This window comes from Lepidothrix coronata, unplaced genomic scaffold (genome assembly GCF_001604755.1).
Source record: "Lepidothrix coronata isolate B3197 unplaced genomic scaffold, Lepidothrix_coronata-1.0 Scaffold0, whole genome shotgun sequence".
In the NCBI taxonomy this organism is placed as follows: Eukaryota; Metazoa; Chordata; class Aves; order Passeriformes; family Pipridae; genus Lepidothrix; species Lepidothrix coronata.
In genome coordinates, this window is record NW_016690180.1 from 3,672,857 (window position 1) to 3,685,571 (window position 12,715).

A 12,715-nucleotide genomic window follows, 5' to 3' on the forward strand; every position below is an offset into this window, starting at 1 on the left:
TAAGCGAGCTCCATCTGCCCGGGTTTGGGGTTAGAGTTGTCCTTCTCCTAGGATGACTGCCAGGAGGCTAGCGGGCTCATCCTGCCCATGGACATGAGTATAAAAGCTGCAATTTATCAAACAAATTTCAGAGCCTCACATGAAGGGGTTTGTGTCTTGAAGAGCTGGACAATAATGAAAAGCATAATTGGATGGAGTTGGTAGTCTTCTTTTGCCTCAGCTTCCCTTGTAGTATGTTGATTCAGCTTCTTATGCCCAGTATTCCTAAACAGACAGAACTTTCCAATAGCTGTGTTAAAGCTAGTGGTTGGGGTTGGTTTGTTTAAGTCAGGATGTGAACAGCTTACAACAGTCTCTTGGCAAAGCTAGAGCAAGCAAGCTTTGCCACCACTGTGCAACTGGCCTGGGAAGGTGGTGTCAAGCCACCTGCTGTCCAGAGACTGCCTCTGCCTGGGGTCATAGGAGGTGGCAGCATGACTGTGCAGACATGATCTCTCATGGGGCTTGCTCTAGTTCAGTCTACAAAAGGAAAAACCTTAATCTGACTAAATCCAGCAGGCAGCATTATGGGCAGATGGCCCTGGAGGTGAGAGATCAGGTGTGAGCTCATACCTGAGGCCAGGGAAGAGATGTTTCTAGGTGCTAGAGAGGTCACATGCAACGGGTTGAGCCTGCGGGAAGATGGGAAAGGGAGGAGTCTCTCTGATTGTGGAAGGGTTTAACTGTGAGGAAGTCTGCCCCATTTCAAAACTGGACCAGATAGGAAGGGGGAAAAGTGAAGTCGAATGGTAGGCATACATGAGTAACTAGTCTTCTCTCTCTTCCCTTAACTGAAAATGACCCAATCACTCTTCTGATGATAGGAGCATTTTAGGGAACAAAAAGGATTGTTTTGGTTGTTGGTAACTGCTAATATAATGCTTTGTAGTACTGATGATCAGTTTTCCAGTTTTAGTCCAAGAATATTGAGCTGCAAGAGGAAGAACACAGGAATACCTACCTGCATGGCTGCTGGCACCCCAGTTAAGGTTTTGGCACTAACTTGCTGCTGGTTCTTGATACCTGTCTAAGATTGTAGAGGAATGGAGAGAATGCTGTGGAAGTCTCCATCAGATGGAGAATAGAGTCTTGCCTGTTCTCTGACCAGCTGGTATCCTCTAAACAAGTAAATCTCTCTTGTAAATATTTGAAGACCCAGCAGTAACTTGACATTCCCTGTTTTTTTCCACGTTTAGGTTGAACAGTTGACCATTACTGGCAACATAATCTAACTGTGTCCTGCCATTTTGGTAGTAATTTGAGACTTTAGAAGGGAGAGATAATTAGAAAGACATTACCTTTAGAATTATGAAATATGCTGTAACCGCTCTTTGTTCCCTGAAGGAACACCGATATGTGTACAGCATAATATATAGTATAGTTGATATTGCTGGATGGCTAATCAGGCAAACTCGGAAGCTTGCAGCCGTCAGAAAACTGTTAGTATTGCTCCTGCTTTACAGTGTTTAAAATGGCAACCATAAGCACTCTTACAGCTACGTTAGAATCAGTCTGCTGGAAACAATATCAAAGTCCAGTTTGTCTTTCCATTATTTACTTGCTCTTTTCAATAAATGCCAAAACCCAGCATGTTTTCTTGAAGGTTTACTCCCCATGGTTTTTAAAGACTTTACCATAGGCTTAAACTGGGCTTTTTCATCATGCTTAAAATTATTTTTTGTAAGCTAAGAAGTTTAGCACTTCTAAGACAGAGCCCTTTGTATTTTACATTCTCAGAAAAAATCTGAAAAGCATAAGGCAAAAATCCAAAATTCAACATTTTCAAGACATAAGGCAATGTAAGGCCAAACCAACTGTTAGTGTTAGCTTTAGGGTTAAACAAAACCAGCAACAACAAAAAGCATCTTTCAAAAAACTCCTTTTGCACTTCATCTGCCCAAAGTTTATGTTTGGGAAAGGCTTCCAGCCGTTCATTTCTAGGTGTCATGTGGCTCTATGAATGCCAGTTGCTCAGTGCTCAGCTCTAGATATGAAATGTGTTGATGTGGTTTGAAATGGTGGACATGAAATTTCAGAATTTGTGCATGTGTTTTTGACTTTACAATCTACCCGGTGTCAACATTCTCTCAATTTGAGTATTTTAGACTCCAGTGCTATTTAAAGGAAGCCTTAGCTTTAACTTCTTCTTGACAATAACCACCTATGAGGGATTCATATGAGAGGATTATTATTTTACTAAGGATATGAAAGCTATTTGCAGAGCTTCTTGAAGAATGAGCTTTGTTCTTTGCTTATTTCCACTCCAATACAGGAGATACTTTAACACACTTCAAGTAACATGGTCGTTGCATGGAGACTTTTTTCTGAAGAATTGCCAACTCATTAGTTCATTGTAGAGGAATGTGGTATTTCTAGTATCCCGCTTCAGTGACTAGATTAAATAACTGATGAAAGCCTGTTACTTTGCTATTGCTTGTTGTCTTTGTAATAATGGTTCACTAAATATCCTGCTTCTGTGCTTGTTTCCAGCACTTTTGTTTATATGCCGTATCTTCCTGCTTCTGTCTTTAAAACCTTTGCATTTAGTTCTGTGTAACTCCTTTCTTAGGGAAGAAAAGTGTTTATTTTATAAAAGTACTTTGTAAAAGTATTAGTTGAAGTAACACCTAGAGTAGTTGCTTAATGATCTTGTGTCATGACCTGAAAGAAATTGTCCCTTGAGTAGGGCTTTTGAAAAATGTGTTTGAGTGTTTGAGTAATTACTTTAATAGAAGCCTTACAGGAAAATACCAAGCAGCAGAAGAACTAAGGAAAGAGCAAATGTCATCTGTTTGACCTGCTTCTGAAACAACGTCCCAGAGCTTGCTGTGCTCACTTGAATGGGTTTGGGTTCACAGCTGGTTCAGAGCACTGTCATACTCCAGCTTCTGCAGAGAAGTTTGGCTGGCTGCAAATCATGTGTAGGGAACATGCAGTACGAGACAAGACTGAACATTTTTACGTATGTGCTTTGACCCTTCTTGAGTGAAAATCTGTGTGAAGGAAACGGGATTTTGTTCCTGTATGTTTAGAACTGGATGAACAAGTCCAACACAGTAGTAATCAAACATGCTGCCTTCATCTTTAATAAGATGCACCTGATAAACTGCATTTGTTCCTCTAGCTACCTTTTGAAATGTAGAACTTTAACTCACTAAGTCATACAACATTAACAGGCAGTGTTTGTACAGCGGCCTTTTTTTTCCTGTTTGCTTTTTGGTTTTGGTTTGTTTGAGGGGTTTTGTGGGTTTTGTTTGGTTTGGGGGGGGATGGTTGGGTTTTTTCTGTTTGGTTTGGGTTTTTTTGGGGTTTGCACCTTGTTTTGCTGAGAAGCTATTTAGAAAAGGAACTTCTGACTGGTCTGAATTACTTATTAATTGATCAACATACCAGCATAATGAAACAAGGTTTTAAAAAACAATGTGGAAAGTTTTATGAAGTTATTAATCTGTTGTATGAAGTTCAGATGTCACAAATATTTTATATTTTTTTTGGCAAACACAAATTATTTCAGATATGTTTTCTGGAGTACTGTGTTTTAAGGGTGCTTTCAGTAAGTGTGAGCTTGTGGTTTGTGGTGTTCTCGTAGCACAGCAAAGCTTGTATGCTCTTTAGTGAGCTGTGTATATTCAAGCATCCCTTGCAGTAACTTACAAAAGGTCCTGAAATACGGCTGATAATTTTGTCTCAGAGGTTTAATAGCAGGCTACAGTAAAGCCATACACAGAATTACAGTTCTGTATAGTAAAGTTACACAAGTAGTAAAAGTGCACCTCCAAAGAGAGATCTGACACAAAGCATGTTTAATGACTCGTTGAAGCTTGTGCGTTATACTCTGTCACCAGTATTACATAATATGCCAATGAAGGTTTAGTATATGTTGTATGTGGGGTTTCTCACTGAATTGATCTGAACTGAAGAAAATAGCTTGGACATACCTTTCTTTACCAGTGCTGTTCCTGTTGTTGCATACTTGATGCAGGATGTTTTGAGACAGGTTATCTAATCCTGTCACACCACCTACTGTTGAAAGGCAGACATTGGGTGTGTTCTTGCCTAAAATGTAATGCAGTCCCCTTAGTGTCATGCTTTCGTGGTCTTGGTGCAAATTGAAGGCTTCTTGGCCATTAGTATTAAAGGGTGGAGTTCCTATAGTAAAACTGATGTTGAATAAAGTGCAATTACTAGCTAATTCTGTCATAGTTCAGCAGTATTTTATCTTAAGCAAAATTGAAATGTGGTTTATAGTGACAAGAATAAAGGGAAGGGTATTCCCTTTGCGTAGAAATATGATTGTTCAAAGTGAAATCTGAAACACTGTAATTGTCTCTTTTCAAGTAAGATAAACAGTCTGTCAGACTTGAAAATGGCGATGACATCAGAAATTAAGCTATTTTAGATATATTTCATCATAATAGATAACAAAATATTTAAAAAATATATAAGCCTGTCTTCCATGTCTGTGTTTTTATACAAAAATGAAAACCTCTTCTCCATATTCAGAGGCCTCTATAAAGATTTTGTTGTCAGAGCTGACAAGTGTCAACTCAGAGCTGCCAAGACAAGTCTGTGTGCACATAACGTCCTTTGGGCCATTGAAGTTTTAATTTGGGTGCGCACTTTTCAGAAATAAACTAAAAGCTTAATTTGACTAAACTCAAATTTTCTTGTGGAAAGTGTATTTGCTTTGTTAGTAGTGCAAGAGTAAGCTCCTGTCCTGAAGATGGCACACCTGTCTCCTGTATAGATACTTTTCCTGTTTGATTAACTTAGCTGTTGGGCTTTTGTATTCAACAAGCTCAAGTGAAAACCGGAATTAGTATAAGAATGTGTCTGCACCAGCTGGCCATTAAGAACTTGGTTGTGGGAGTGCTGTTTAATTAGTTCTGCAGAACTAGTCAGTTTTAAGTATATTATGTGAGTGCTCTCATGCTGTCTGTGTTCTTGAAAGGATATGATCTTTTAGAGTGGAATGGGGATGGGAATCTTTGTTTTGGGGGCAGGAACAAACAAAAGAATCCTTTCTTGGATTGTCTGTGAAGTGGAGGTTAATTATATTTTTATGGGATTGCCTGTACAGCAAACCATAACACACAGAGGTAGGACAGTGTAAGAAAGACTCTTCTGTGTGCAGGTGTCTGTCTGGAAGGTCAGTCTGTAAAGCTCTTGACTTGATTCTTAGGAAAATATGATGCTTTAAATCCTTGGAACTGTTTTTCTGCATTTACAGCATTTTTTACCATATCAATATGAGGTAGATTAAGCCTTTTTATATGGATTTTTACTGTGTAAATATTTTTATTTGTAGGCATATATGTAAAAGAAGCAATTGTTTAAGCTTCTTTCCAACTCCTTTTGTTCTTCTTTCTCCCTCCTCCTTCCCCCCTAATTGACAGGTATAGGATCTTTGCCAGGAGAGAAGCATGCCTCAGTGAAAAATTCCCCAACCTCCTCTGGTAAATCCCTCGCCAAATTCAAAGTGCCTGTCAAAAGATCAGTGCTTGAGAGAACACCTAGCCTCTCATCAGTCAGCAGCACTCAGAGTGAGCGAAGTCTTTTCAGCAGTAAGTATCTGTGAGGGTTGTGGATTTTAACTGATAACCAGTATCAGCTGCTTGTTGGAAAAAATCGCCTTGGAAGGGAGTCCTGTCTGTCAAAGGCCTGTGTTAATTCCTAGAATTAGTTCTAGGACTTATTTTTTGCCTATTAACTGAGAGCTTTCCTTTTTGAGACATGCTGTCTGAAGGAGCTTTGAGCCTTGGGTTGTGGTTTGATGAGTAGAGGTTTTGGTACAGCTCCTCTTCTGTCCTGAAAGATTACAAAACCAGTGTGTCTTCTTGAGCAAGAGTTTCCTAGTGTTTACATGTAGTGTAATAAGAGGTAATTCTGAACAGAATGGTTTACCTGTCATAATATTTGGAAAAACACATTGCAGGTTTTTTGATACTAAATGTTGTTTTGAACTGGATTATATAGGCTTTCGGAGTTTTAATACAAAACGTGTAGATGAAATCAAAGCCTGGTAAGTGAAATTCATTTTAGAAGGTAAAACTTTGCATAGGTAGACTTCTGTAATCTCTAAGGTAACTGCAGCCATTGGTGTATGACCTAACCAAATACATGTTGATTAAAAATAGGGAGAAGAATAATAGAACTAGCTGTGATTTGAAGCTATACAGCAGTTGTAGGAATTGGTGGCAAAAATATGTCAGTAGTATTAGTATTTCCAGCTGAATGTATTCAAATGAGTACATTCAAATATTCTGTTACTATCATGTCATCTGTTATATCTTGAAGACTGGGCAAAGGCCTTTCTTTGTGCCAGATGTCTGCTAAATCAGTCTTCAATGGACTGAAAAAGAGAACCGTGATTTATCACACGTCTGTAGTTTATGTATGCGCATATACATACATACTTTAATAAATCTTCTCCTTGGTTTTCCCCCCCCCCAGTGCCTTCATTAAAAAACTGAGACCAAACATATTCCTTAAAGGAATAAGAGTATGTGTGATAAAATATGCATGTGCATATCGCTCTGTAGTCAGATCGGTTCTGATACTGTGACAGCCATGTTGACTTTTGCTGTTCAGGTTTAGGACTGTAGCTGGAATTGCTAAGCAGCTTTGTCCTCTCTTCGTTTTGCTCCCTCATGTAACAAAGGATGGGGTCATCGCTTTATAACAAAGGAGTGTATTCAGATTAAGCGTCCAAACAGATGACTCCTTATTTAGCCTGATTTGCTAGCTGCTGTAATCTGTTTTGTCCACTGCCTTCAAGCTTACAATTTTTTCCACTCCGATTCACGAAGACCAAGCAAGAGCAATATGAGAGGTTGAACATGGCTGCAGCTTCCTAGACTTTAAGCTTGCTTTGATCTTTTTAAATGACTATACCAGGAGGACTCCGCAGTTGCACAGAAACTAATTTTTCTCCTATTATTTTTATCAATTCTACACTAACACCACCGACTGACTCAGGAAGCCACTATGATATTACCTTACTGACACTGCTGGTAGTGGGGTCTTACAGCTTTTGTATTGTTCCTTTGTTAGCCACGTTTACTGGGAAAAGAAGTAGGTTGTATTCCTTTTTATTTCTATTTTAAAGCATGCATTTTGTTTTGTGGAGGTTGGTAAATATATGCAATATTTTGATTTGCTGATTTGCTGTGAGATTATTTTTCTTTAGTTGGGATTTATGTCTGATAGTAAGGTTTTGTGAGTGTGAGGACTTTAGATTAAATAGAATTCATATGTTAGTGAAATTTTTATGTCCTTAAATCAAATTGGAAAAAATTAAGGAATTTACTTAGTACTTTAATACTAAGTACAGTGCTGTTCTTGTTTTTTATTCTTTCATTTAATCTACTATGCATTAATGTCAGGAAAAAAATTGTAAACCTAAAATGTTTTTATTAGCTTGGTGGGGGACACAAAGATCAAAATGGGAGGCTTACTCTGTGAATGTCATGAAATTTATGACAAACTTGTGGTCCTGTCAACAGTATTAATTCAACAAAGTCACCTGGTTTGTTTTGCTTAAGGAGTTTGCCTTGTATTAACAGAGAAAAAAATTACAGAAGTGTTTCTCTTGCTGTGTCAGCTCAACCCTTTGTTATAGGATGTCTTTAGATTGGTAATTCTCTGTGGCAGCATTAGGGGTTTTTTTGTCTAATGAGCACTTGAACTTTATGATTTTTTTCTCTAAAATGACTTCCTATTTGAGAAGTTTAGAAATCATGAGGTGTGAAATGCTGTTGTTAATAAAAGCGTATTTTTCATGCAGGCTGTCAGTTCGAGCATTGAAAAATAGAATTTTTTGTAACAGTAGAGAAATCTCAGTTTTAGTGGAGAGATGAGAATACTATAATTTGAATGTACTGAAATGGTTAAACTCTGAGGTTAAGAACAAGAATCCAAATTTTAATTGCATTAGAATAATTACAAATAAAGGAAATTGTGTTTCAGAAGTTAAAAAGCTGATCCTAGCAGTTGAGCTTGCATTTCTGAACAGTCAATACTTCACTAAAATTCTTTTAATGACTTGAGTTTTTAAACTCTTTATATCTTAACTGGGGTGAGACCATTTCATACATGTCCATCTTTAATCGGGATTGCAGTAGCTGCTCCTAATCTGTGAATAAACAGCTTTGAATCATGTAGTGATCAAACTTTGCAACTCTGCCTTTTGTTTTCCTACCTACATGCAGCCTGGTTAGCTGACTCCGGAGCTTTTAACAGGGCAAAACAGTGCCCTAACTAGTCCTGCTCCAGAAGGCTGCTTGCTTACCCAGGGCGTTACTTCCCTGGTGTGCTTCTGATTTACAAGTAGCACACCAGTTTGTAGGCAGTTGTTACCTTCTTGCAGTGAACTCTGAGCAAAAATCCTTAATTTAGTGATTTACAGAAAAAGTTAAGGACTGTCAGGCCTCATGTTTTACCAAAACAAGTTGGTTTTAATCCGATGTTGATCAGGGTCAGATTCCCACAGAATAACTGTGTTACTGATGTGTTATGCAAATTGTTCCTCGTGTACAGATCCTTTTGCAATATTTAGCTTTTGTGCCTTTCGAGGAGCTCCAACTTTCTTTGTCTTTTAAAAAGAAGATGGCTTCAGTTGCATGTGTTTCTATAGGGGAAAGAAGTTCTGCCCCTCTTTCTGTGGTTGAAAATGTATTTTGTGGCCAAAACCCATCTTTTTGAAGCAGTTAACTTATATGCTTTACGCTAGTGCATTTAAAGAGACTAAAATAATCTCAAGACTATATGTTCCATCTTTTGATGAACAATATTAGACAAGCCTTTAAAAATAGCCAGCCTCATTAAAATACTAATCTGATGCAAACCTGATAATACATGCCAGAAGCTTTGCCCCTCTTTTTTTTTTTTTTCTTAATGACTCGAGAAAAGAGCAACAGTATGACCAACTATTCCAGAGTGACTTAGTTTTTGCTTGTCTCTGGTAAATGCCATGTCAGCTTCTTATTCTCTGTGTCAGTATACATAATTTTTTTAGTACCCAAAACAATGTGTACTTACTTTAGAAGTACTTTCAGTTTTTTTCTAGAAAAGTGAAACAATGCTTTCCCAAAATTTCACGTTTTTGTTTTTCAAGGAAAAATTTCCATTGTGGCAACAACCCCAAATTTCTTTCAAGGTCCTTCAGCCTCTGGTAAGACAGGCTTGGCTTCATCAAACTGTTTATGCTTAGAGCAAATTCTTTGTCATTCTGTATTGCAGCTGCAAGTGCCACAGTCATCAAGAATGGAGAATGGCCTTCAAAACCAGCCTGCCAGAATGGCACTTCAGGACCTGTCCCTTTGAAAGCACTGTCAAGACCTAGATTGCACTTGTTGAAGTCAACTCCGAAAGGTACATGGGTTTGTTCGTAGGCGGAGTGAAAGCGCAGTTCCGGCCGTTACAGTACGTTACTGGCAGGCGTCTGCCTCCTGAAGCGGTGTTTAGTAACGGTGGTCTCGGAAAACAGTGCGAGGAGGTAAAATCACATCAGTGATGCTTCAAGTGTTGTAAGACTTCATGGGAAGGTTAAAATGTTCTTTAAATTGTCATAACTGATGGAGGTATTTCAGGGAAATGAAGAGGAGGTCTGCACTGTGGTACAGCAGAGGTTTGCATGGTACAGGGACTAGATGCACCTTGCTATGTGGCAGGTGTCATCACATGGGGTTTACATTATTTTAATAAGAGTTCTTTTCTTTCAAAAAGTTCAGGCTCAGATTCTTTGGCTGCTGGTAATCTGCAGGGTAGACCTACCCTGAATTTGTCCTGAAATTGTTCTTGTCCTCATGCAGACTTTGCATTATCTTCACCCCATTCAGCATAGAAAGGGCCTTGAGGGATGGGGATATTCTTTTGAATAAGGTATTATTAGATGAAGTATCTTCTTTCGTAGATCAGTGGCATTATCCCATCTTTCCAGGGGAAGAGTCTCAGAAACAGCTCAGCTTTTCATGCTGCTTTTTTTTAATATTCCTCTTATTGGCTGAATTGGTAGCTTTACTTTTTGATGGAGATAAGATGACTGTGCTTTATCATCTTGTGCTAAAGAAAACATTAAATGTACTCCTTGGCTTTGTATTAAACATTGTTCTGGTTCCAATTCCTGTTCAAGCCAGGACCTCTTGATCAGCCAACAGTGCTTCTTCCACTCAAGCCACAAACACCAGTTGACAACTCATTCTCTAGACAAAATTAAAGACATAATGGGAGCAGATAAACAAGCTTGCTGTGTCTCTTTCCTAAATCCTAGCTATAATCAGCTTGCTTCTGACCATCTTTGTGATGAACTGGTTATTGTAATTGGATAAACCTAATTAAATACTGTACTCCTGCTTTAGACTTAAGCTGGTATCTGACATAATTGAGAATAAGTAAGAGATGCCTGCCAAATGTCATACTGTAGTGACATGCTTTAAAATAGTAAACAGTGAGAAAAAACAGAATTTGCCACAAATCATAAATCACTTGGAAACAAACACAAATCATATGTCTCTCTGACAAGCCGATGCTTTCTGTGGGGGTATAAAACATGCAGCACAGCTATGCATAACTTAACATCATCAGCAACCTGGGTGCTGGAAGCCTACCTTCAGCACCTGCAGGAGCAGTGTGGCCAAAAGAAGCTGGTATTCCCCCTTCAGTTCAGTGTTATCTGGACCACTGTACTGAGTTTTGGGACCTTCCCAGTTCAGAAGGGTTGTTTTGAAACTGGAAAGGTCAACTGGAGACTTAGGAAGATGGTTGGGGTCTCTGTCTGCTGAGGAGAGGTTGAGGGAGTTGAGCTTGTGTAGTCAGTGGCTTGAAAAGGACAGCTGTAAGGGTCATGGTGCCAAACTCCTCTCAGTAGCACCAGATGATGTGGCAGTGGAAAATGCTCACAAATTTTAGAGTGGGAGATGCATCCTTGCCCAGTCATGCCATAAAACGTCCCTTCCTGGAGGTTTGTACAGCTCATCTGGACAAAAGCGTGGTCAGCAGATTCTTGTCTTGGTGGTGAGCCTGCTCTGAGTGGGAGTCTGGATAGCTGGCCTCTGGAGGTCTCTTTCAGCCAGTATTTCCTTAGCTGTGTTGTATTAGCTGCTGTTTTGAGACTTAAGTGATTCGATCTTAGTGCTGAAGTGAAATTTTTGCTAACGTTTTCTCCTGCTTAGAAGCTTTATTAAAACCATCTTTTTATTCCAATATGAGTTCTGGTATAGGAGAGCTAAGTTTAAATATAGGTTAAAGGTTCTAGAAGGTGTATCTGTGTGTTTCAGTAGATTTGTGCATCTTGTACTTAACTGTAAATGTGTAATATTAGATATGTCTTTAATTGGTGACATAGTTCTACTTTAAAGTTCATCTCAACTTTTACTTCTAGGAGCCAAGACCAAATCTGCTTCACTGAACCAGTGCACACCAAAATCAGCTGGGCCACTGCACCCAGGAAGGAAAGTCAGTGAGATTAGAGGTAATCAGCTGTTGGGTGAAGTCAGTTTCTCACTTTTTCTTGAATCCCTCTGTATTCAGAAAGAGCAGCTATGCTCTGACTTCAGAGTAATTGAGATAGTCTCCTCATTTTCCTTTCAGTTCATAGTATTGGAGACTGAGTCTGCAAAATGTTCCTTATGTATTTGTTTAAGGGACATTCATTGTCTACTGTCTGCTTGAAACTTGCATCCCGTAATGACCAAAAATACAGGATAATGTCTTTTAAGTGATGTTCTGTCGTCTGCTTATAAGATTGTATGCTTGAAAGACACAAGACAGAAAAATCTAGTCTAAGTTTGGGTTTAAATTAAGCAAGATTCTTGTGAGAGCATGGTGGTCAACTCTGTTGAGGATATTTACTCTGCTTGTATGTTTCTGTATCAGCCATTTGTTTTATCTTTAACTTTGAATTGCAATTAGTAATTTCTGCCAGAATGAATCAAAAGAATAGGTAAGAATATTCAGGAAGGCTTTGTAAGACAAAATTTTCGCCTTGAGCGAAGTTCCACTTGCAAAGCTGAGGTGAGGGAAACAAGTATGGTAGCAGTACAAAGTAGCTTTTTCCTGTTGAAACACCTGTTGTAGGATCGCATACTATTTGTAAATTCTAAAGAAAGATGGTGTTAAAAGACCTTTTATGAACTTTGCACATGACTTTTGCACTTATACCTAGCAGTCTGAAAGATTACTTTCATTTAGTATCCTTAAAAATAATGAAGTTCTTAGGTCAATTTTCACATAACTCCAGTACAGGTAGGGTGGATTAACTTTTTCAGTGTTTTCATTTGTATCTAATTTGATTGGCAGCACATTTGAGAATGCTGTTAATTTATTACTGCTTTATAAGCATATAGGTGGAAAAAAGTTGCTATGATGGCAGTATAGATGATAGTTCCTTATTATCTGTAGTCCTCTATGAATAAGTAAAGTAAAACAGTGCTACCTGACTTAAATGAAATATGATAATTGTAATGGAAAATACATGTTTGGCTTAATGAGAATGCATCCTGTATTTTCTTTACTCTCTTGAAGTGTAATTTTTTTTTCTCCTTCCTGAACACCGTAGGTTCTCCTGGAAGAAGTGTACACCAAAGCCTATCTTGTTTGGGTCCTGGTGAGTTTTCTGAATGCATTTTTATATTTTCTGTGGTGCAACTCAAATTAGGTTTATATGTTATATTAGTAT

At 38.4% G+C, this 12,715-nt stretch overlaps 1 protein-coding gene across 6 annotated transcripts in view; it reads left to right on the forward strand.

Annotated features, from left to right (window-relative positions):
• Positions 1-12,715, forward strand: part of MTUS1 (microtubule associated tumor suppressor 1) — a 133,921-nt gene that overhangs the window by 51,883 nt on the left and 69,323 nt on the right. For 4 of the 6 annotated variants that reach the window (XM_017812559.1, XM_017812316.1, XM_017812399.1 and 1 more), the window contains 4 exons: positions 5,436-5,603; positions 9,280-9,411; positions 11,420-11,509; positions 12,596-12,643. In XM_017812559.1, the coding sequence (XP_017668048.1) occupies positions 5,436-5,603; positions 9,280-9,411; positions 11,420-11,509; positions 12,596-12,643 (438 nt within the window). Of the gene's footprint in view, positions 1-5,435; positions 5,604-6,908; positions 7,114-9,279; positions 9,412-11,419; positions 11,510-12,595; positions 12,644-12,715 lie in introns of those variants that run through there. The other 2 variants (XM_017812768.1, XM_017812618.1) reach the window with 2 other exon arrangements.